The sequence below is a fragment of the Dromiciops gliroides genome, chromosome 3 (genome assembly GCF_019393635.1).
Source record: "Dromiciops gliroides isolate mDroGli1 chromosome 3, mDroGli1.pri, whole genome shotgun sequence".
In the NCBI taxonomy this organism is placed as follows: domain Eukaryota; kingdom Metazoa; phylum Chordata; class Mammalia; order Microbiotheria; family Microbiotheriidae; genus Dromiciops; species Dromiciops gliroides.
Genome location: NC_057863.1, coordinates 629,212,935 through 629,236,970, shown reverse-complemented (window position 1 = coordinate 629,236,970; position 24,036 = coordinate 629,212,935). Strand labels below are relative to the sequence as shown.

General features: G+C 38.7%; 1 protein-coding gene across 12 annotated transcripts in view; it reads left to right on the top strand.

Annotated features, from left to right (window-relative positions):
* CAMTA1 (calmodulin binding transcription activator 1) overlaps positions 1 to 24,036 on the top strand; it is a 1,311,517-nt gene that overhangs the window by 44,411 nt on the left and 1,243,070 nt on the right. For 9 of the 12 annotated variants that reach the window (XM_043992682.1, XM_043992681.1, XM_043992678.1 and 6 more), the window contains 2 exons: positions 4,267 to 4,368; positions 7,358 to 7,476. In XM_043992682.1, the coding sequence (XP_043848617.1) occupies positions 4,267 to 4,368; positions 7,358 to 7,476 (221 nt within the window). The remainder of the gene's footprint in view (positions 1 to 4,266; positions 4,369 to 7,357; positions 7,477 to 24,036) is intronic. The other 3 variants (XM_043992683.1, XM_043992687.1, XM_043992684.1) reach the window with 1 other exon arrangement.

Sequence of the window (24,036 nt, the reverse complement as noted above, 5' to 3'; positions counted from 1 at the left end):
TGTGGTAAAGGGCACTGACGACTGATGAGTGGTGGGGATTAAGATAGGCCTTCTGCAGGAGGTGGCATGATCTGTGGTTTGAAGAAGGATAGGCATTCTAAGGGCAAAGAGGATTTGGGGACTGTATTGCAGGCATGGAAGATGGCTTTGCGGAGGCAGACCATAGACCAGAGAGATGACATAGTCTGTGTGGATCATATGATTATGAGCCCTTGGAGGGCAAAAACTATCTTTTGCTTCTCTTTGTATCCCCAGTGCTTAGCATAGTACCTGCCATGGACTTAATATGTGTTTATTGACTTTTGACTGACTAGAGAAAAGCAAGTAGATGGTTTGGTTATAATGTCTAGTTTATGTAAAGAAGAAGAGTAATGTTCCATTATCCTAGAAAGGCATAGACTTTAGAAAGGATCCAGATTGTATATCCACATGAATAAAGGAGTTTATAGTTGATTCCAGGGCAGCTAGGTGGATAGAGTGCTGGGCCTGGAGTCAGGAAGACTCATCTTCCTGAGTTCAAATCTGGCCTCAGACACTTACTAGTTGTGTGACCCTGGGCAAGTCACTTCACCGTGTTTGCCTCAGTTTCCTCATCTGTAAGATGAGCTAGAGAAGGAAAGGGCAAACCACTCTAGTACCTTTGCCAAGAAAACTCCAAATGGGGTCAGGAAGAGTCCGACAGGACTGGAAAATGATTAAACAAAATTTGATTCCAGAGGTAATTGGAAACCACTGGAGCTTTTTGAAAAGGGCAGTGATGTGGTCAGAACTTTCCTTTAGGAATATCAGTTTGTCAGCCATGTGGAGCATGACTTGGAGAGGGAAGAGTTTAGGGCAAGAAGACCAATTAGGAGGCTATTATAATAGTCCAGGTAGGAGCTAGTGCAGGCCTGATCCAGGCTTGTGGTCACATGAAAAGGAAAGGATGGAAGAGATGTGGTGAAGGTAAAATTTATAAGGCTTGGCAACTGACGGGCCATGGGAAGGTGATGAAGGAGAGAGATGAGTCAAGAATTACTCCAAGGTTACAAACCTGGGGTGACAGGATGGTGGTGCTCTCAGTAGAAACAGGAGTTAAACAGAGGGGATGGAGAATGAGGTTTATTTTGGCCATATTGGGTTTAAGATGCCAATAGGACATTCATTTGAAAATGTCCAATAGCCAAGACTAGGCCTCTGAAGAGAGACTAGACCTGCATACATAAATCTGGGAGCCAGCTGCAAAAAGATAATACTTCTAGCCATAGGATGTGATGTGGGTAGGGAGAGAAATGACTAAGGCCCACGATAGTTCAGTCGGTCATAGAGCAAAAAACTTCACTCTGTAACTCTCTAAAGTTCACCTCTGTGAAATATTTCATTGGATGCACTTAGATTTTTAGAACTTAACCATTTTAGAGCAGATCCTTTGAAAATGTCTTGGTTATCTTAGCCACTGTAGGAAATATTGGGGGGAGTTTAGTTTTTATTTTTTACGCAGCTGCCAAAGCGATCTTCCTGTAGTGAAGGTCTGACCGTGTCATTCTTCTCCCTCCGTCCCCCATCACCCCCATTTGAGAAACTCTACTTGTTCCCTCTTGCCTACAGAATTAAATATGGAATCCTGTTTGACGTTTAGAGCCCTTCCTAACCTGGCCCCTTCCTGCCTTTCTGATCTTCTTGTACTTTCCTTGCTTCCCAAGTACTCTCCTATTCTGCGACACATCCTTGCTGTTCCATTTTCACTGGCTGGCCCCTGTTCCTACAATTCTCTGCCTCCGAGCTTTGCTGGTTTCCTTTCCATCTCAATTAAAATCCCCCCTTCTGTAAGAACCCTTTCCCATCCTCTTTAATGTCAGTGACTTCTTGTGAGGTTATCTCCAACTTTATCCTGACTGCATCTTGTATCTGCACTCTTACTTGGCATGTTTTCTCCCTCTGTTTGATTGTGAGCTCCTGGAGGGAAGGCACTTTTTTGTTTTTCTTTGTATCACTAGGGAGCACTTTGGTCAGTGCTTGGCACAGTAGGTACTTAATAAATGCTTATTGATTTGGCTTAATTTTCATATTTTGTACCTAGTAACTTTAATAAAGTTATAAATGCTCAATAACTGCCATCTATTAGCTTTATACTCTAAAAATAAAAGGAAAATTTTACTTGAGGCCTTTGGATGTGAACAATGAATATCTATAGTTACTTAATCACAGGACAATTTGAGTACATGATTTATAGAACACAGTTTTAAAATTTAAAAAATGTAAAATAAAAAAAGCAAATTTGATTTTTTAATAAATATTGGAGCTAGAAAGGACCTTACACACAATCTAGTCCAACTCATTTTACTGATGAGGAAACTGAGTCCCAGAGAGAAGTACTTGCCGGAAACTACTCTGGGTTTTTGGCAGGCCAGAATTGGCCATATCTCTTGCTTTGAGGCCCCTACAGTACTTCCTGGGCATCTCCAGCCATGCCACCCCATTTTCTCTCCCTTCTTGATTACAGTTCTCCTTTATGTGTTCTCTTCCCCATGTGATTTATTTTGAAAAGGCAAATCTTTTCTTTGTATCTTGGTACATAGAGGATTGGTTAATATATTTTTAGTTTAATTTTAGATATTTCTCTTAGATCTTTTATAATTTGAAAAACATTTATCGAATCATAGAATGTTATCATTGGAAGACATCTCAGAGGTTGTTTAGCTCAACCTTAGCCTCACTATCAATAGCCCTTTGTCAGTGTCTCAGAGAAATGGTCATTCTTTTCTTTTTCCTTGAATTTTGAGAGACCTCTTTTCACAGCTGAGCAGCTCTAGTTATTTGGCAGTTTTTAAGCCGAAGTTTGCCTCTTTGTAATTTCCATATGTTAATTCTTCTCCTCTCTAGATCTATGTAGTGTTATGTAGGCCCTTCTGTGTCACTGCTCTTTAGATATTTGAAGAGAGATACAGCTTTCTTATTCCCTAAATCTTCTCTAGACTAAATATCCAGATATTCTTTCAGATATTCTTTATATGTAACGCAGTTGACTTTCTTCACTGTCTTGCTTGCTTTACTCTCAATGTTCACTTAGCTTGTTGGGGTTTCTCTTAAAATGTGATGCCCAGAATTAAACACAATATGTAAAGTGGGTCTACCTAATGAGAGCAATAATGGCACTTAAATGAGTTCCCTTGTTCTGAACCCTAGACAATAAGTTAATAACGCAACCTAATATTGCGTTAACTTTTTTTTTTTTTGGCATCTACATCATATTGTTGACTCACATTGAAATCGTAGTTATCTAATGTTGCCAAATCTTTCCCAGTCAGTTGTTGTACAATAGCCATGTTTCTCCTTCCTCTACACCAGTCAGTTGCCTAGGACTGACCTGTTGGCTCTCTCACATCTGTCCTCTCCTAGACATTCACATTGACACCATTCTAGTCATCAAGCTGCCTGGAACATAGAAGGCATTTAGTAAATACTTGTTAACTGATTACTTCTTTCCTTTAGAATTATTATAATAGCCTGGCTAACTAGTTTCTTTACATTTAGTCATTTTCTTCCATACTCTGTCCTTTATATTACTGCCAAAGAAATATTTCAAATACATTTATTTGATTATATTACTCCTCTACTCAAAAAGTTTCAGTGGTTCCCTATTGGTGACAAAGGGTAAAGTTCTCACCTTGGCAGGAAGGGTTCTCCATAGTCAGGTGGCTACTTCCCTTCCAGCCTGATTTTCTGTTACTTTGGGCCAGCCACATGGGACTACCTGTTCTTCAACTTCATTCTGCCTTTATCTGCTTCAGAGTTTGTGTGTTCTGTGCACTTGTTTGGAATGGGTTCCCCTTCTAGCTCTAGCCATTGAAATTTTTCTCAAAAGCCTAGCTTGGCTTTTGTGAGAATTTTTCCTCTTCTTTTGTGAGAATTTTTTCTGTTGCTTCCGTTAGAGGTGATTTGTCCCTCCTTGAATTTCTTAAGCAACTTGTATATTGCCTTAATTAGCTTGTAACTTGTCTAAGTTATTTGTACACATTTCTTATATCCCTATTAGATTTTAAGGTCCTTGAAGGCAGAGATGATGCCATTTTTCTTCTTTGCATCCCCAGTGCTAGCACAATGCCTTATACCCAATGGATACTTAATTCTTATTTGTTAAGCTGAATCTTGTCTGTGTGCTTTTGATTTCTGAACTCTTTAATGCAGGGCTTTACATTCATCATTACTGAATTCCATCTTGTTAGAAACCGCCAATTGTTCCAGACTGTCTTTTTGGGTTTAGCTCTCTTATTCTCATATTCTCAGATATGCCAAGGATGCCTTCATCCGAGTTATTGATCAAATTGTTGAAGAGAACAGTGTCAAAGACAGAGAGCCCTGAGCTGGCCACTAAAGACCCACCTTCAGGTTGGTGTCAATCTATGATAATCAACAATCTTTGGGAGAGGAGCATGGCTAAGTGGATAGAGTTTGGTGTTTAGAGTCTGGAAGACCTGGGTTTAAATTCTATCTCTGATAAAATTGAAGTAATCTGTCATTGACCGTGGGGAAGTTACTTAACTTCTCCACATCTGTTTCCTCATCTGTAAAATGGGGATAATAATACCAGTAGTACTGTACCCACCTCACTGGCTTATTGTGAGACTTCAGTAAGATAATGCATGTAAAGTACTTCAAAAACTTTAAAGCATCACATAGGGTGTCCCAGTGAGCTTAGTGTCGTTTTAAGTTTTTATAGCTTTTGGGACCATCTATATTAATGTCAGTTATTATGGTCATTTAATCATCTATAAAACTTACTTATCTGTGCTTAGCACCTTGCCTGGCATGTAGTAGGTGCTTAATAAATGTTTATTGTTTGGTCGATTGTGCTGTCATCTATCTTGTATCTCTCTGTGTCTTATCCATGAGAACATCATAATAGAGAGCTAGATGCTTTTCTGAAATCCAGATAGACTATGTCTGTGTCATTCTTCCTGTCTACCAGTTAGTAATTTTGTTTTTAAAAAGTGAAGTTAATCTTTTGATAGATATGTATGTTTTTTAGTGAACTAGTGTTTGTTTGCTCCTAGTAGTCACTGCTTATTTTTCTGAGTGCTCAGCGATCATCCAGCTCAGTTCAGTGATTGTGCCTGCAAGCGCTTTCATTATGGGCCTTCTCCTTTTTTGCTCCTTTCTTGGACGTTGCTATAAAAGCTCTTTTTGTTCTCCTTAGGATTTTTAGCAACTTTTAATTTTATTTGGCTTGGATCTTTCCTAAGATAATTTTGACAGGGGCCAATCCTTGTCATCTTCCTTGGTTATATGCCCTTTTACAGTCTGAGCTTGTCCGAGCTGGGGGCAATACATGCAGCCCCTTTAGATGATTCCCTTTTCCTTTTTGGGACTGTTTCTAGTTAAGTGTCTTGAATGTCTTTTTGAGAGCCTCTCACCTTGCTGGTGCTACCCTCCTTTTTAGAATCATTGATAGGAGTGGTATTGTTCTCCGCATTTGCTCAGGTCTTCTTTTTAAAAGTCTAGGGTGCATGTTGGATTGTGTATACAGTCTGATATGCTTATTCCCATCTTGGCTATCATAAACTCCTAAGATGATGGGATCATTTTCTCCCCCAGTGCCTGTTGTTTCCATTTTACCAACCATGCCCTCTATGTTGGGCAGAATTAGGTTAAGAGTAGCAGTTTCCAACTTCACTAGAAGAAATAAAATTGTCAGCAAATCAAATCAAGAATTTGTTAGCACGAGTCTTCCAGCAGATGTACATACAGGTGGTTGAAGTCGTTCCTAACTACTGCTCTGTTTCCCCTCCATTCCAGCTTCTGAGATATATCAGGAGTTAATCACCCATTTTTTTTAAAAAATAAGAGGTCTTCCTGAGCATTCTGAATACTCCCACAACAATGTCACTTCTGCTTTTTCTCTCCTTTAACTTTACTCATATGCTTAGCTGTGCTTCTTTGTTCACTGTCCTCCCAATTTGTGGATTTTCTTTTGGTATGTAATATATACTGTGGTTATTTTGATGTATAGTACCACTCTGCTATGCTTTTCCTTAGTTCTTTTTCTTTTGAACAAGATATACCCTTTTATTGCTTTATTTCAGTTGTGAGTCTCATCCCACCAGACCTTGGTAGTAACCAATGAGGTTTATCTTTTAGCATTAAAATCTTAAGTTCACTTTGTTTACTGTTCTTTGTACAGTGGTATATGGACATCTGAGTACATAAGTATTGTTCCTACTCTTCTCAGTTATTTTCTCCTGTGAATTACTGGACATTTCCTCTAGTTTTGTTCCTTTTTGTATTGTACTTGATGTCTTCCATATTATCAGAATTTATCTGTGTGTTTTTTCCCTTCCCACTCCAGTTTTGGTTTAAAAGCCCTCTTGATCAAATCCACAAGCCTGTGGCCAGATAGGATCTTTCCAATTTTTTAAAGATATACTTCATCCTTAGCCAAGAGCTTAAGTTTTGTATGGTCTAGAAACAAAACCATGCTGTGATTTTAAAAATATTTTTTTCAATTAATAAAATATTTCTGCCTTTATGAGTTTTTTGGGGGGCGGGATAGGGAATGAATCTCAGTTTGACTTTTTATCATAGAATCATAGGCTTTTTAAAGCAAATACACGAAGGCTTTGATTTCATTGGTATAAGAACTCCTACTAAGGACAAACTGAATTGAGGGCTTCCTGATTCCCTACCCAGATCTCTATCCATAAACTGCCCTCTTCAGTTTCTTAACATGGGAGAGATGCTTGCCTTTTCTGTTTTAGGGCCTCCTGAATAGATTGATGTGGCCAATATGTGTAGTAAGAGTGAAAAAGAGCCCAGAAAAATTACTAAAGGGTGTTGTTTTTTTCAGACCTTTTTAAGACCTTCATTCTTACCCTGTTGACCAGAAGTTCAGAGATGATGTAATTGGAATCCCTGGCTTTGGTTGTCCCTGCCTGTAGTCTGATTGTTCTCAAAGGCTGGACACATAGAGTATGAGTGCTGGCAAATGTTTCCAAGTGGAGAAGCCTTGGAGTGTGGTCCCCAGGGACTTGGTGTGAGTCTGTGGTCCAAAGAGTAGATGAGATAAATTCAGAGAAGCCCATCCCTGGGGCTGCTGCCAAGTGGTGCAATTTTTACCCCAAGAATAGCGATTCTTGCAGATTGCTTCCTTTGTTGTAGAGGGGTGGAAGCCTGCCTTAGGGAAAGAAGGTGCTTCCTCCCTGAACACCCAAGGGCTCTGTGAAGTAGGCAGGATTCCTTGTGGGGTGGAGGGGTTGGTAGTGGGTGGCAGACATCCAAACCCAGGTAGGAAACCATTATAATGCTTTGGCTTCAGCCAGAGCTCTTCACAATAAAGCCTCTATGTTCTCTGCAGCTGAATGTTCTTCTGTCTTCTCTCTAGATGATCATGGGAACAGCAATGGCAGTCATGTAAAAATCTTTTTACCGAAAAAGCTGCTTGAATGTCTACCGAAATGTTCAAGTTTACCCAAAGAGAGGCACCGCTGGAACACTAATGAGGTAGATACAGTACCATTTTCTTAGGATGTACTTTTTAGGTCTCGATTTAGATTCCTATTTTGTGAGGGCTTGGAAATCAAAATGTTGAAATTGAAAATGGGATTGGAAAAGAACATTTCACTTGGATTCCATAGAAGCCCAAATGTTTTTGGATTTTTTAACTTAAATCAAAATTGTTCTCTCTTACATGCTTGGTTTGTTTGGGGAAAGACAAAATGTGCATACTGACTGACTAACGTAGCATGAACCTTTATTTGTGTTTTCTTGTATTTTGGTGTCTCAGAGGTGTGGTTAAACTCTGCATGTATCTGAGTTAAACATTAGTTCTTATTGTTGTCATGAATTAACGAAGACACAGATTCTGCGTAACCTGAAACAGGGCAGGGTTTGGCCAATGTAAAGTTGCTATTAAAAATGAGTGATGATAGAGGACTTATTAGCAAAAACAGTCCTTAGGCTTTTTAGATGAAAAAAATGTCTTTTGGAGAATTAATAAGTCTAGCTTAATTAAAAGGCATTTTTTATTAAGAATAGTGGGTGCTCACTGGATGAGGTCTTTAAACTTTGAAACTCTAAAGTTGATTAAGAAAAGCTTGTCGTTTGAAGTGGCATCCCTCCTTCTCAGGGAAAGGTTGGATTATGGGTTTTACTGCTGTGAATGTGCCAGAACCTGGGTCATCTTTTTCATTTTAGAAATCTGGGTATTAGGATCTTAAGAGTAACACTGCTGTAGTGAACATGAAGTATATGAGAATCTTTCCTTAATATTCAAGATATCAATTTTGCCAAGATTGGTTTAAGACTAATTTTATGGGGTGGTCCACCATTTAATTCTACATTCATATGACACTTATCATCTTGTTGGGTACCCAGTTATGTTTAATAATTATATTGGGCAAAGAGTGCTGCTTTCCTACTATCACTTTTCTAAGGTCTCTTTGCTCTTGCTTTCCTCAGGTAGACTTTGTCTTATGTTGCTAAGTGTGACTATATACATGAAAAATTGTACATGTTGATTTCACTATCTCTTATAACCAACTCGTTTTCAGTATCTTGGAAGGGGGAGGGACAATTTTTAATTCTTTGTGGAAATTAAGCCTTCATTGTTTCCCCTCCAAACCCCCACCCAAAAATGAAATTCATTTTCCTGTTACAGAAACATTAGATTGTTTAAAGCCATATCATTATAATCAGTTATAAACTATTTTAAAAGTTCTGTTGTGATTGAAATTCAACAAAGGTAGAAGGAGAGACACATTCTTTTCAAGGAAGATAACATTTTGTTTACCGGGTGCAAACCTGCCAATAAGAGTGGATCAGTTGCTCTGTCTCAGTTTTAAGCCAAAGACCCCGAGATGAAGACTTAACTCATTTTTTAAGATTAAAACAATGAATAGAACAGAGTAGGTGACGTCATGGGGTTGAAGACAAAATGTTGGTTATATAGTTGAGGCAAGGGGAATCATATGATTGGTTGGAAGTTGGGAATTCAGGAGGTAACAACTCTCTCCTTTCCTCCTGTGACTAAAAAGTGTTTATTGTTTGAATCCACTTGCATGGTTGAAAGATGGTGGCACAGACTTCTTTGGATAGTAAACCAGACTGAAGGATAGCTTGATGGTGTAAAGATACTGGACCATACTCCCTGACATCCCCCCTGCATCTCCCAAGGACATAATTTCTTTTTTTTTTTTTTTTAGTAAGGCAGTTGGGGTTAAGTGACTTGCCCAGGGTCACACAGCTAGTAAGTGTTAAGTGTCTGAGGTTGGATTTGAACTCAGGTACTCCTGAATCCAGGGCTGGTGCTCTATCCACTGCGCCATCTAGCTGCCCCAAGGACAGAGTTTCTTGAGGCAAGAATAACAGTGCTTAGTGGTAAAGCTGGATTTCTGAACTTATCTAGCTCATCACTGAATTTTTTGCATGAAGTTTCAGAGACAGAGAACCATGATTTAGGCAGTTACGGAACAGAAACAATTAATTGAAAATAGGATCAATAAAAGATGATAGAGAATCAATTTTCATCTTCTCAGTTCTAAATATGAAAATGAAATTAAAATGCATTGAAAAGTTATTCTGAATAACCAGTGCCTGAATTCCTTCCCTCAAATAAAAGCCTGTTGACAGCTCCTGAGCTAGCTTAGTTCATGTAACTAGATTGTGATCCATTAAAAAATTCATTTTGAATCAGAAGGGACCTTAGAGAGATCATCTTATTCAGTGGCCATTTGCAGATGAATAAACTGGTACCAGAGAAGTTGGAATGGAGTCAGTGTTGTTGTCATTGTAGTAGAGTTGTTTTGGTTTTGTCTTGGCTTTTAGCCAGATATACTGGAGTGGTTTGCCATTTCCTTCTCTAGCTCATTTTACAAAAGAGAAAAGTGAGGCAAAAGGAGGGAAGTGACTTGCTCAGAGTCACATGACTAGTAAGTGTCTGAGGCCAAATTTGAATTCAGGTCTTCCTGACTCTAGGCCTGTGCTCTGTGCACTCTGGCTCCATCTAGCTGCCCCAGGAGTCAGAATACTTGAGTTCAAATGCTGACTGCCACTGAATACACTGTGATCTTGGACAAGTCACTTAACATCTCTAGGACTGAATTTCTTCATCTATAAAATGAGAAAGTTAGTTTAGATGATATCTGGAGTCCCTTTTAGTTCTAAATTTATGACATTAGGGTCCTACAGAGAGTCAGCAGTGGAACCATTGTGAGAATTGAAATCCTTTAACTTCGTATGTAGGGTTCTTTCCCCAGGACCACTTCCCTTTTTCTGTTTTTACTAAAATTTTAATTTGCTACTGAAATATCATAGATCGTTTCTAGGCTATTTGCTGCTGTGGCCAAATGTTTTATTTCTTTACTTCATTACTTGAATGGATTAGTGATTTTATCATTGTGGAATTCCTCTCAGTTGGTACGGCCCATCCATGCCTTCTCATCCTGTGCAGTTAATTTCCATGTTCTATTTAGTTCTCCACATGAGATCCACCTAGTTAGTGTGCTGGAGGCCTTTTTCTAGGTCTTTTTTCATTTCATAGGTGTATCTTAGACTATCTATCAGTCATGCAGTCTCATCACATGATTGGTTCACCATTTCTTAAAAAAGTTTTTAAAAAAAAATTAACATTTTTATTTAAAGTTTTGAGTTTCAGTCAGATATAGGTTATACATATGCAGTTATGTAAAACATTTCCATAATAGTCATCTTGTACAAGCAGACTCATATAAAAGAAAAAAAATGAACAAAAGAAAGTGAAATAGCATGCTTCAGTCTGTGTTCAATCAATATCAGTTCTTTGTCTGGAGGTGGATAAATGGTATTCTTCATCATTAGTCCTTTGGGATTGTCTTGGATTGTATTGCTGAGAACAGCTAAGTCATTCACAGTTCTTCATTGTATACTATTGTTGTTATCATGTACAGCATTCTTTTGGCTCTGTTCACTTTTTATCAGTTCATACAAGTCTTTCCAGGCCTTTCTGAAGTCATCCTGCTTCTCATTTCTTATAGTACAGTAATATTACATCACTATCATATACCACAGCCTGTTTAGCCATTCCCCAAATGATGGGCATCCCTTTGATTTCCAATTCTTAGCCACCCCAAAAAAGCTATTATAAATATTTTTGTACAAATAGGTCCTTTTTTTCTTTTTCTGAATGTTTTTGGGATATAAACCTAGCAGTGGTATTGCCGGATCAAAGGGTATGCACAGTTTTCTAGTCCTTTGTGATCCACCTTTTCCAGTCATGTGTTTCCTCAGTAATCTGTCTCATGCAACTTTTTTTGGCGTTTGCCATCATTGTAAATATGCTGCAGATAGGTCTTTGTGTGTGGAGTCAGGAGGGGGACATTAAGCCCTTTTGTCATACTGAACCGCAGTGTTTAATTTCCCAAATATAATCCAGCCTATTTCTTTCCTCTCATTTGATTTTTTGGGCCCAATTGGTTTTTCATTTGCAATACCTGTACCCCAAATACATGTATTGGTGTACCAACACAGTGCTGTTCACATGCATCTCATAGTTAGTACAGGAAGCATTTATCACCCACTTAGAGTATATGTTAAGTTTGGATCATAGATTGAGAGCTGGGAGTGATAGCAGGATTATCTAGTTCAACTTTCTCATTTTATAAATGAGGACCAAAGATGTTAAGAGGCTTCTTCAGGGTCACACAGGGAATCCTTTGAATTAGTCCATGAACCGCAAGCCTCTGACTTGAAATCTAGCACTCTTTACATGGCATCAGGTTCTTTTCTGCCTCTTCAAGCTCAGTGACAATTCGGAGCTCTTGGCTTGTGTTCATCAGGAGATGAGCATGTATCCCATGCAGTGCTCCTTGTTTTGATAGGGCCAACTCCATAAAGAGAACCTGAGTGTTGTCCTTCCATTTTGTCATCTGGATTTGTTTATTCTGAAAATCTCAACATTGCTATCCTTTAGTTCTTTCATTAGTTTGTCAGTTCATTAGTGATTGGGCAAAAGTCTCACATTCAGATTTTTAGTTAAGTTAGTATGTATATATAGTTTAAAATCTGTCATTCTCAGCATCCTCTGCCTTGTTTTCTGCCACTGTCACTGTGGAAGAGAAAGAGCACTACATAGGGCCAAGGACCCTTTTTATGGTTTGCCGTCTCTGAGGAGTTCACATAGTGGCCAGCCTATTAGTGATGTCTGTTTTAAGCTAGATTGTTCTGCAGACGGCAGACTTGGCCTATTGCTGGGACTATATTTAAAGCCTTTCCAGCATGGTACAGTCTATCCAGATCTTACACTCTCTCGGAAAAGCCTTTGACCAAGTAGGGTCACCTCCACACTGTGACAGAGCAGTAGAATAATTCTTTAAATATAGAAGTATACCGTTTGTGTATTTTAAAATGCAGTGTTTCATATTTTACTAGGCAGTATGATTTTTATATTCTGTACCAGGTATCACTCAGCAGATTATGAAAATAATGATCTTAAAGAATTTGTATTTTAAAATGATACTGTTATGCTAGGAATTTGGGAGGACATTTTAAATAGTTGTTTGTTCTTTAGGCCAGTTGTATATATTGTAATGCTAATGAGGCTAGGATTGAAGTCATGATATCTGTTTAGGTTTGTTACTTTCCCAGTAAGGAAAATCCTTCTCCAGATTGCTTGCCCCTCTCCCTGACCAGATAAATCATAGTCTGTGAAGCCCCCCATCCCAGTGTGCCATTTTGGGCACAGGGAAAACTGGGAAGGAGAATGTGAATGGCCTTTTACAAACCATCATTGATAGTAAAGAAATTTAATAAGCCAAAGTATATGTGCCACTAATGCGTGGTGAAGCATCAAGAAGTGCCCTTTATCTAAAGGGCCTGGGTGTCCTTCTTTCTGTTACATTAAATTACTCATCAGCCCAGTCTTGACAGCTTCAATGATAGGGTGGAATTCTTTCTCTCTTTTTTGGGGGGTGGGGCAATGAGGGTTAAGTGACTTGCCCAAGGTCACAAAGCCAGTAAGTGTCAAGTGTCTGAAGTCAGATTTGAACTCAGGTCCTCCTGAATCCAGGGCCGGTGCTCTATCCACTGCACCACCTAGCTGGCCTGCCCCCCATGTGTTATTTCATTAGTGTTGGGAATGCCCAGTATGGAATTTCCATCACCTAATGCAGATCATAAATAAGCTCCTTTGTAATTTATAAACACAGGATCATGGAGAGGGACTTGGATGTGGTCACACATCCAATAGGTTACAGAAGCAGAATTTGAATTCAGATCTTTTGACTCTAAAACCATTCTTCTGTTATGTCAAGCTGCTATTCAAGAGCTTGATAGAAGCTGGAAATGCATAGAACTGACCACTTAAGAGCTCCAAGAGGCTTTAGAGATTATCTTGTCCAGTTGTGTTTCCCCCTCCACCTTGGCATATGAGGATCTGAGATGTGAAGTTATTTGCCCAGAGACACAACCGGTTAAAAGAGGCCTAAACCCTGCATCCTAACTCCCAGGCACATACGGGGGGCACTCATTTTTGTTGGGTTAGCTTGACTTCTACCTTTGCATCTTCTGAGTTTCAACCCAGATTTTATGTACTTTGTGCACAGTGCCTTGACATTGAGTGTTACTCTCAGAGAGCAAAGACTTGTTTTTTAGAGAAGTATTTGTGATGTGTAATATAAAAGGAAGAACATAAGCACTTTGCAAGATTTGTTGTATTTTAAAAAAGAAAATGTTACCTCAAAGTACTACGAGTAGAAGTTTTATAAAATCAACCATGTTAGCATCTTATGTATTACTGAAGTATGAGGCTTCATTTTTATTTCTAGGGCAAGGGAGAGCAAAAGTCCTGGGTTGTCTCTGTAGAGTGCATTAGTTAAAAAGCCAACTCTATTTCATAATCAGCTTGGCGTTCACATCTTCATTAGTTGAACTATTATAAGGTTTCTGCATTTTAAGTTAATATTTTTGAGGCCCAAAGCCAGAAATAATTATGCTAATGCAACTTTTTGATAGCACAAACGACTAGTTCATAATTATACATATTAGTAGTTCATATATGGTGTCCAGACTAAAATTCTTTTTTGTTTAGACAGTAATTAACATTGGCTACTTTACTTAAAACATAACTTACATTTCTCAGTCTCCATATCAATACAACCGTCCCCCTTCCCCCAACCCACACACAGAGACACACACATACACATAGCATTCTTCCCAAGGCAGGCTAATGCAGGAGCGTAAACTTTTCATAATGAAATTGTTCTCCCCAGATATCTTTAAATCACTTATTGGTGCTACTATTTTTGAAGCGTTTAATATTTCTTATTTTGTGTTAATTTTTTCTGCTACAAAGTTTCTCTTGAGGAAGTAGACATTAATGACATTTTTTTTCCTTTTTCTTCCGCTAATAGAAAAATGTGTCAAAAAGGCTTTTTGTAGGAATAATTCCAGCTCTTTTCCTTATTAGTGGTTTAATTTAAAAAAGTCATGTGGGGGCAACTGGGTGTTGCAGTGGTTAGAGCACCTGCCCCGGAGTCAGGAGTACCTGAGTTCAAATTCCGCCTCAGACACTTAACACTTACTAGCTGTGTGACCCTGGGCAAGTCACCTAACTTCAGTTGCCTCACTTAAAAAAAAAAAAGTCATGTGAAAAACGATCCATGATTATGATTATGATAGTGTAGCTATTGAGTGTGATGAGGTTCTGATTGTGCCAAGGATCTTAAGAAAACTTTGAGAAATACCCATTTAACATGAGGGAAAATTACCATTGTGGATTCAGACTGTTGGAAAAATAGATTTGTTTTTTTTTGTACCTCATTATGTTCAGCATAAGAAATGGAACCTTAAAACCTGTTAACTTTTTTATTGAAGTATTTATTTCAAAAGTAGGCATTCAGTTAATGTTTGTTCAGAGACAGAAAGAATGAATTATGTAGCTTTAACAACAAAAAAGGTCATCTGAAAAGAATTTTTATTATGTATATGTTACTGAGAGTGAGGAAAGAGGCTTTTTTGTATACTTGAATTTTTTCCTCCACCTTATATAGAGTATTGGTTGATGCAGACCACTCCAGTGACTTTTTCTTGATAGCTAGCTGAGTTTTTAGTAAGTATTATATACATTAGAGCATTCTGTGAAACCTTCCTCCTTTTGGAAAACAGACACAGGGTTAGACAAAACAAAACACACTCTAAATCTCTTTGAAAAAATGCAGCTGTCAAGTTTTCTCTGACTTGAGCTATGCAAAATGAGTACTTCTTGGGCTTCCAAAATGATGAACTTTTGAAAAGCACTTGTGAGGATAGAGAAACTTGGAGAACTTTGCTTGAATGACTTTGAAAGGCAGATGAGTAGGAGTTTTGTTGAACTTTGCACCACTCAGAGCTGATGATGCCTAATGATGTGAATGCCCAATGGCCCTGCTATAGTAGAAGGCTGGACCTGGCCTTGGAACCAGAGACCTTGGTTTCAGATACAGCTTTTGATGCTTACTAGCTCTGTAATTATGGGCTAATCACTTAATCTTTTGGAGTCTTAGTTTCATCATCAACAAAATGGGGATAATTATCTCTGTAATATCTACCAGGATTGTTGTGAGATTAATATGAGTTAGCATGTAAAGGGTTGTGCAAACTTGAAAGAACTGTAAAGATGTCAGCTATTCTCATCTTTTTTGATAGAGTTCCGGTAGAAGTGATCTAACCTCATTCTGTTATGGTTAAAGACACATGGATAAAATAATTTTTTATTACCTTTTTTTTGTTTGTTTTTGGTGGGGCAGTGAGGGTTAAGTGACTTGCTCAGGGTAACACAGCTAGTAAGTGTCAAGTGTTTGAGGCCATATTTGAACTCAGGTCCTCCTGAAACCAGGGCCAGTGCTTTATCCACTGTGCCACCTAGCTGCCCCAACTTTTTCTTACTTAATAAAAGTATTGGGATGTAAGCTCACTCTTGTATTGTCATTGAATGGAAATATCTTCACCACAACTTTAGTAGCATGCAGTTCATTGAGGAGGATTGTGACCTCACTCTGTCCCCATGTGGTTTTGATATTTGCTGCTTGGTCTCTGTGTTTTAAAACCTTTTCATTGCATGTAGGTTGGAGCTAGAACTCTTTTGTGAGGCATCATCTATTAAAAATGTTCATCTTTTGGACAACATTATCATGATAAGATCATGATGGTGAGGAATGAACGAGTGGTGGAAGTTGCAGAGAAGCATATTTAGGCTGGATTCAAAAACCCAACAACTCTTGACAGAGCTTTACAGAAGTAGAGGGGCTGCTTTGGGAGGTACTGAGTGGTTCTCCTTCACATAAGAGTGAGTGGACTGTTGTTGGTGAGGCCAGCGAGAGGGGATCTTTTAAGGTTTGGATCAGTCTAGGTGGCCTCTGAGCTCCCCTTCCACTCTTCTGTCATTCTGAAGATGGCCCTCTGCCCTTGAACGGGGCTATTTAAGCAAAGTACAAGTGGTCAGGAGTGTGCATATAGCTTACAATGGAACATAGGCTAACGGGACCAAGGACTGGAAGGGGCCTGAGAAGTCACTCAGTCTGACCCCTTCAGTTTACAAATAGGGAACTTGAGACGATCAAGGGCAGTTGGGAAGTATTTGATTTCAGATCCTTTCTTCACTTAAAATAACTGACATTTACATAGTGCTTTAAGGTTAGTGAAGAACTTTACATACAATTTCTTCTGATGATTTTCTCTTTTTAATTTCATAACAACTGTATAAGGTAAGTTTAACAGGTGTTATTATCCCTACTTGACAGCTATGGAAACTGAAGCTCAACTAGGTTAAGTGACCAATTGTGCAACTAGTAGGATTTGAATCCAGGTCTCTCTTGACATCAGGTTTGGTGTTCTTTCTACTGTGCCATGGCAAAGATTTTAAAGAAATGCTCAACTTTAATTTTGAATTTTTGGGGGTGGGTGGGGGTGGGGTAATGAGGGTTAAGTGACTTGCCCAGGGTCACACAGCTAGTAAGTGTCAATTGACTGAGGTTGGATTTTTTTTCTTTTTTTTCTTCTTTCTTTCTTTCTTTTTTTTTTTTTTTGTTTTAGTGAAGCAATTGGGGTTAAGTGACTTGCCCAGGGTCACACAGCTAGTAAGTGTTAAGTGTCTGAGGCCGGATTTGAACTCAGCTACTCCTGACTCCAGGGCCGGTGCTCTATCCACTGCGCCACCTAGCTGCCCCCGAGTTCGGATTTGAACTCAGGTCCTCCTGAATTCAGGCCTGGTGCTTTATCCACTGTGCCACCTAGCTGCCCCTTTAATTTTGAATCTATGCAGCTGAGACTCAAATAATTTCAGAGGGGGAAAGGACCTCATTGGCTATCTAATTAAATGTATACCTGAAAAAGAATCTTTTTTATAACATACTGAATAAGTTTTTATCCAGCTTTTGCTTGGAGATCTCCAGGGAGTGAAGAACCTAGAATGAGCAATTTGTTGCCTCCACTTCCTCTCATTCATCTCTCTCACTTTTAAAACCTCAGCATTTTGGCTTTTCTTTTTTAAATTAAATTAAATTAAATTAACTTTTTTATTTAGTAATTTTTTTAAAATTTTAGTGAGGCAATTGGGGTTAAGTGACTTGCCCAGGGTCACACAGCTAGTAAGTGTTAAGTGTCTGAGGCCGGATTTGAACTCTAGTACTCCTGACTCCAGGGCTGGTGCTCTATCCACTTTGCCATCTAGGTGCCCCCATTTTGGCTTTTCTAATTCATCACTCAACTAAAACTTCTCTCTTCAACTTGAGCAATTATTTCCTTAATCTCCAAACTGGATGGCCTTTTTCTTATTCTTCTTTCCTTTTTGGCAACGAGTGATGTTTTTGAATACTCCTTCCTCATATATACCCTCTTCCTAGATTTCTATGACACTAATCTCTCCTGATTCTCCTAATGTGACTGCTCCTACTCAGCCTCTTTTGCTAAATCACCATCTCTTTCTCATCCGCTATGTAAGGGTATATACCACAGGGCTTTAACTTGGATCTTCTTTGCTTTTTTCCCTTTTTACCCTCTCTTAGTGATGCCATTAATTCCCATGTGTTCAGCTATCTTTTTTATGCAAAATGTTTCCATATGTATTGCTAGTTCTGGTTTCTTTCCTAAGCTCCAATTAAACATGGCCAACTGCTTCTTGGACATTCCCAATAAGGTATCATGATGGTGTCCTTTGGACAAGATATCCTGGTGGTGCCTTAAATATGTTTTCAGAACAGAACTCATTATCTTTCCTGTCTCCTTAAGACTCCCTTTTCTCATTAAAAAAAAACCGAACCACAGAAACCCTAAACAAACCAACCTTTATTGAGTTTATGACTAAATAAGCAATAGAAAGCATCATACAAAACAAAATAGACATTTTTAATTATATAAAGTTTTTAAAAGTTTTTGTATAAATTTTAATGTAGTTAAAATTAGAAGGGAAACAGGTAACTGGGAAAAGTCTTTCCAGCAAGTTTTTCTGGTAAAGGTCTTATATTCAAGACCTTTGTCTTGTCAGAAACTGATTATAATTTATAAAACTAAGAGCCATTCCCCAACAGATAAATGGTTGAAGGATTATGGGTTTTTTTTTTTTTTTTTTGCGCAGCAATGGGGGTTAAGTGACTTGCCCAGGGTCACACAGCTAGTCAGTGTCAAGTGTCTGAGGCCGGATTTGAACTCAGGTACGCCTGAATCCAGGGCCAGTGCTCTATCCACTGCGCCACCTAGCTGCCCCCTGGTTGAAGGATTATGAATAGTCAGTTTGCAAGGGGAGAAATCCAAACTGTCAACAACTATATGAAAAAAATTCTCTTCAACTTTGACGTTCTGCCTCATACCCATACTGTCAAAGATGCCAAAAGATGGGAAGTGTTGGGCGGGGAGGGGGCTGCGGGAAAACAGTGCACTGATGTGCCATTGATAGAATTGTGAATTGGCCCAACTATTCTGAAAAGCAGTTTGGAGGTATACCCAAAAAGTCACTAAACGCTGCATAATCTTTGACCCTGTGGTACCATTACCAGGCTATACCTCAATGAAATCAAAGTGAGTAAAAGGACCTGTATGTATGAACATATATTACTGGCAGTTCTTATAGCTCTCCTTTCTAAACAAATTATGGTCATGTGAATATAGTGAATTATTATTGTCATAAAATAAATGATAAAATTGATAGTTTCAGGGGAAACAAGGATGACCTTTATTGAACTGATGCAGAGTGAAGTTGGCAAAATTAGAACAGTTTATACAGTGATAACAGTATACAGAAAAACAGTTTTTGGAAAAGTTTAGAATCCATAATAAATTATAAGACCAGAAGACTGAAGATGAAACACTACTTCCTTCCTTCCAGAGAGGTGAGGAACTTAAAATGCAGAGAAAAAAGTTTTTGGGAATGGGCAGTGGGGGAATTTGTTTTGCTGGACTATGCACATCTGCTTATTTTTGTTCAGTGGGGGAGGAGTTAAATTATAAAATGGGAGGGACTGATTATAAATGCATTTAAAAATAAATTTATTATTATTATTTTATTTTATTTTATTTTTTTTTGCGGGGCAATGGGGGTTAAGTGACTTGCCCAGGGTCACACAGCTAGTAAGTGTTAAGTGTCTGAGGCCAGATTTGAACTCAGGTACTCCTGAATCCAGGGCCGGTGCTTTAACCACTGCGCCATCTAGCTGCCCCAAAAATAAATTTAAAAACAAATTTTAGGAAGCTTTTATTAGCACAATCTTTAGGTTGGAAATATAGTTGCATTCTCAAATAATCCTGAGAACTCAACCATAACTGCAAATGTTTTAACAATAAGGCTTTGTTTTTCAAATGGTGGTGTCCATATCATGTCTTAGAAGTGAACTCTGTCTTAAGTGATAAAAGTTTCCCTTTAAGAGGTTTTACTGTATGCTCACAGCATCACAGAATCTAATCTAAAGAAATAGGTGGTCATCAAAACCTGAAAATTAATCCTGAAAACTTATATAATTCTCTGTTCCATAGCCCCTCCTCAATCATAGGGCAAATTTTTCATGGGAGGGGGTGGGAGGAAGGCCGAGGAAAGGGTGATATGGGTGTTGCATACAATGTATAAGTATGAGTCCCAAAAAGTGATTCTCAACCTTCTTTTTAAGTAGTGATATCAGGGGGCTAGTCTTACTATAGTCTTCCTCTATGGAACATTTCTTCTCAGGAAGGAAAGGCCCAGGAAGAGAAGATTGGAGTTTCAGATAATGTGTAGCTATGAGTCACCACAAATAAGGAGGGATTCACAGTTAGAATGAGTTGCTCTAGTTTCTTTTGATTTTAGTAGTATTGTCAGGGGCCAGCCCTTTCATAGTTTGTTCCTATGTCAGGATTCTCCATAGGAGGAGAGGGATGGAGAAAAGGCTGTGCTTTTATTGAGTACTTACTATGTGCCAGGTATTGTGCTGAGTGCTGGGGATACAAAGAAAAAGACAGTTCCTTCACTCAAGGAACTCATAGTCTAATTGGGGGGATGACATACAGACATCTGTGCAAACAAGATGTTTACAGGATAAGTGGGGATGCTCAGTTGAAGGAATGAAAAAGGGAGGTTGGAAAAGGCTTCTTCTGGAAGGTGGGATTTATTAGGGACTTGAAGGAAATGAGAAGAATCAAAAAGCAGAGATGAGAGGAGAGGGAATTTCAGGCACAGGGAACTGCCAGTGAACATGTGTAGTCAAGAGATGGAGTGTCACTGGATTATAGAGTGTTTAAAGGGCAGATTTTGAAGGACTTTGAATTCCAGAGGATTTTATATTTGAAACGGGCAGGAATAGGGAGCTGCTGGAGTTTATTCAGTAGGAAGATTGACATAGTCACACTTACTGTCTAGGAAGATCAATTCGACATGGGTGTGAAGGATGGACCGGAGTGGGGAGGTATTTGAGGTAGGCAGACCCACCAACAGCTGTTGGAGAAGTCCAAGTGTGGGGTGATGAGGGCCTGTATTCGAGTAGGGGTAGCACCAAAGGAAAGAAGGAGCTGCATTTGAGAGATGTTATGAAGCTCAATGCAACAGGACTTGGAAATAGATTGGATATGGGGGGTGGGGAGGGATGAGAATGCCACCAAGGTTTTCAGGCCTGGGTGACTGGAGGATGGTGTAATCTTGGACAGTGATAGGGAAGTGAGGAAGGCAGGGTTTGGGGAAAAGATGATGAGTTCCATTTTGTACATGTTGAGGCAGAGGCTTTGGAGAAACTTTTGAATCATCCATTAGATTTAGTGGTCATTTTGGAGAGCGTGTTTGTTACACCTCAACTGTGGGGCCTCAAACAGAGCACAGACCCTTGAGATGTGATGACATCTGGGTACACACCTGTATGGCTTTGTCTCTCTTTATATTACTCAAGGTTATGCAGGCTCTCCTGGCTTCCACACCACTTTTGACTTACTGAGCTTGTAATCTATTTAAGTCTCCAGATCTTTTTAAGATAAACTGATATCTCATTATGGCTCACTAGTCTTTCATGTGGGCAGTTGATTTTTTGAATCTAAGTATATGACTTCACTTTCATCTATATTACACCTCATGTCACTGGATTCAGTTTAGTGTTCTAATCTGTCACTATGATTTTGGATTTTGGCTTTGTCAGAGTCTCTCCAAAGTTACCAGTGATCTCATAATTGCTAACTCTAATGACTGATTCAAAAGCTGCTCTGCAGCCTTTGACCCTTTTGAGCACATCTTAAACTCAATACATCCCATATGTTAGCCTGTCCCTCCCTGTTCTACCTTTTTACAGATCTGATAGGCATGCTCTCTTTACATCGATCCAATAATTGATGAAAATGTTAAACAGCATAAGGTCAAACACAGAGGCCAGGGTCACTTCTCTAGAGATATCCTATTCAGTTGATGTTGAACAATTAATTATTATTATTATTATTATACTCTGGATCTTCTCATTAACCACTTCAGAATCAGTAGAATTGTGTTATCATCTAGACTATTTCTCTTCAAATTTTCTCCAAGGTTGGCAGGAAAGGCTTTATCAATGATTTACTAAAATCTGCTACAGAATTCCTGATGGACTATTGTAGTAATCCTCCCCCCCTCAAAAACAAAAAAATCAGCGAGGTTAGTCTGCACGACCTATTATTCTTGATGAAGCCATGGTGATTTTCATTTCCTTCGCACATTTGAGTACTTGCTATGTGCAAGGAATTTTGGGAAACAAAGAAATAAATAAAATATTCTCTCTATTCTCAGAGATCTTACAATCTGAAAGGGGACTTAAAACCTAACCAGATAGACTACAACTTACAAAGTGATACTCAGAAAAGAGTAGTAATAATAGTAATAGTAATAATGAATAGATAGTATTTACATAGTGCTTTAAACTTTGCAGAATGCTTTACACATGTTAACTCAGTTGAGAAATACTGTGAGAATTCAGAGGACAGAAATTATAGAAAACTTGAACCTTGAAAGATGAACAAGATTTCACCAGGTTAAGGTAGAGGGTGTCTGGGGACCTTGCTGCAGTGGACTTAGAGGCAGAGGATTTGGGTTTGAGTTGTGTGTCGTCTACTTAAAACCTTTGTGGCTATCACCTAACCTTTCTTGGCTTTAGTTTCCGCATCTGTAAGGAGATTGAACTACATAATTATAGTTAACATTTATTTCCTTTAATCTCTTAGTCTCTGTATGATCATAGGATTCATTTCATGTAAGGAATATAAGATCCTTGAGAGTAGGGACTGTTGAATTGCCTTTTTTTTTGTCCAGAGCTTAGATTATTGCCTATCACACAGTATCAACAAATGCTTGTTGAATCGAATTCCAAGTGGTGAACAGATGTGTAATAGTGGGAAGGATTGTGTTTGGGGAACCTAATAGATAAGCTTGGACAGAACTGAGAGGGTAAAGTAAGACTGGAAAGACAAAATGAAGTTAGGTGGTAGAGGGCCTTTAGTGCCAGGCTGATTTTGGGCTTTATTTTAGCATGCCATAGGGAGGGCAATTAATTTTGTGATTATTTTGTAGTAATTCTTATGTCCTTGCGTGGTATAGGTGTTTACAAGAGCCATTTTTAAACTCTTGTTTGCATCATCTTGAACTATGATATCTGGAGAGACCATTATTAGGTACATTGTATAGAGTTAGGTGTTATGAGGATTTATGTGGTGGAGGTTATTCTTCCCTTATTCAACTTTTTTACAGCATTGGGAGCAGTAAAATGGCTTTAAAAATTAGAATGCAAAATTTACATGTCAGTCAGATAGTAGGAATATGCTAGACATGTTAAAATGATAAATTATGAATGAAATCTTAAGGATTTAAATGAAATGAGTATATAAAAGGCTTGAAAAGTCAGAAGCAGGACAGTTTTCCTGGTTGGAATGGCACAGTCTGAGGATGGAGGGAGGATGAGGATTGTCAAAGTGTTTTAGCAATTAAAACCTTGTCTTTAGGGACTTGTAATTTGTGTTGTTTTAGTTTTTCCTTGTTAAAAGGAAAAGGACAGGAACATATCACACTAACAGTCATAATACTTAGTCCTATGAGTTAAAATCCGAGTATGCTGGAAACCTGCTGAAATGGTCTATAAATTTTTTAAAAAAGTCTTAATGTAGGAATAATACATAGAATGTTACAAAAACCATAAGTGATTTAGCCTAAGTGCTAGTATTGTCAGGAACATATTTAGTGCCGGAAGAGACTTGTTTAGGTATGTGAGGTGTTGCTGTATTCATTAAATGTTCTTTGAATAGCCTTTGCTCAACCTTTGTTCAACCACAGCTACTTAAAAGATAAAGGAATTGCATTGGTTTTTGCCCCTCTTTTTTCTTTTTTTTGCAGGGCAATGGGGGTTAAGTGACTTGTCCAGAGTCACAAAGCTAGTAAGTGTCAAGTATCTGAGGCTGGATTTGAACTCAAGTCCTTCTGAATCCCCGGCCAGTGCCTTATCCACTACACCACCTAGCTGCCCCCAGGAATTGCATTGTGAAAAGAGCATAGCCTAAGTTTCAAGTTGGAGGTTCTGAGTTTTAATCTTGACCTTGGGCAAGCTCAGGTCCTCCTAAATCTAGGGCCGGTGCTCTATCTATTGCGCCACCTAG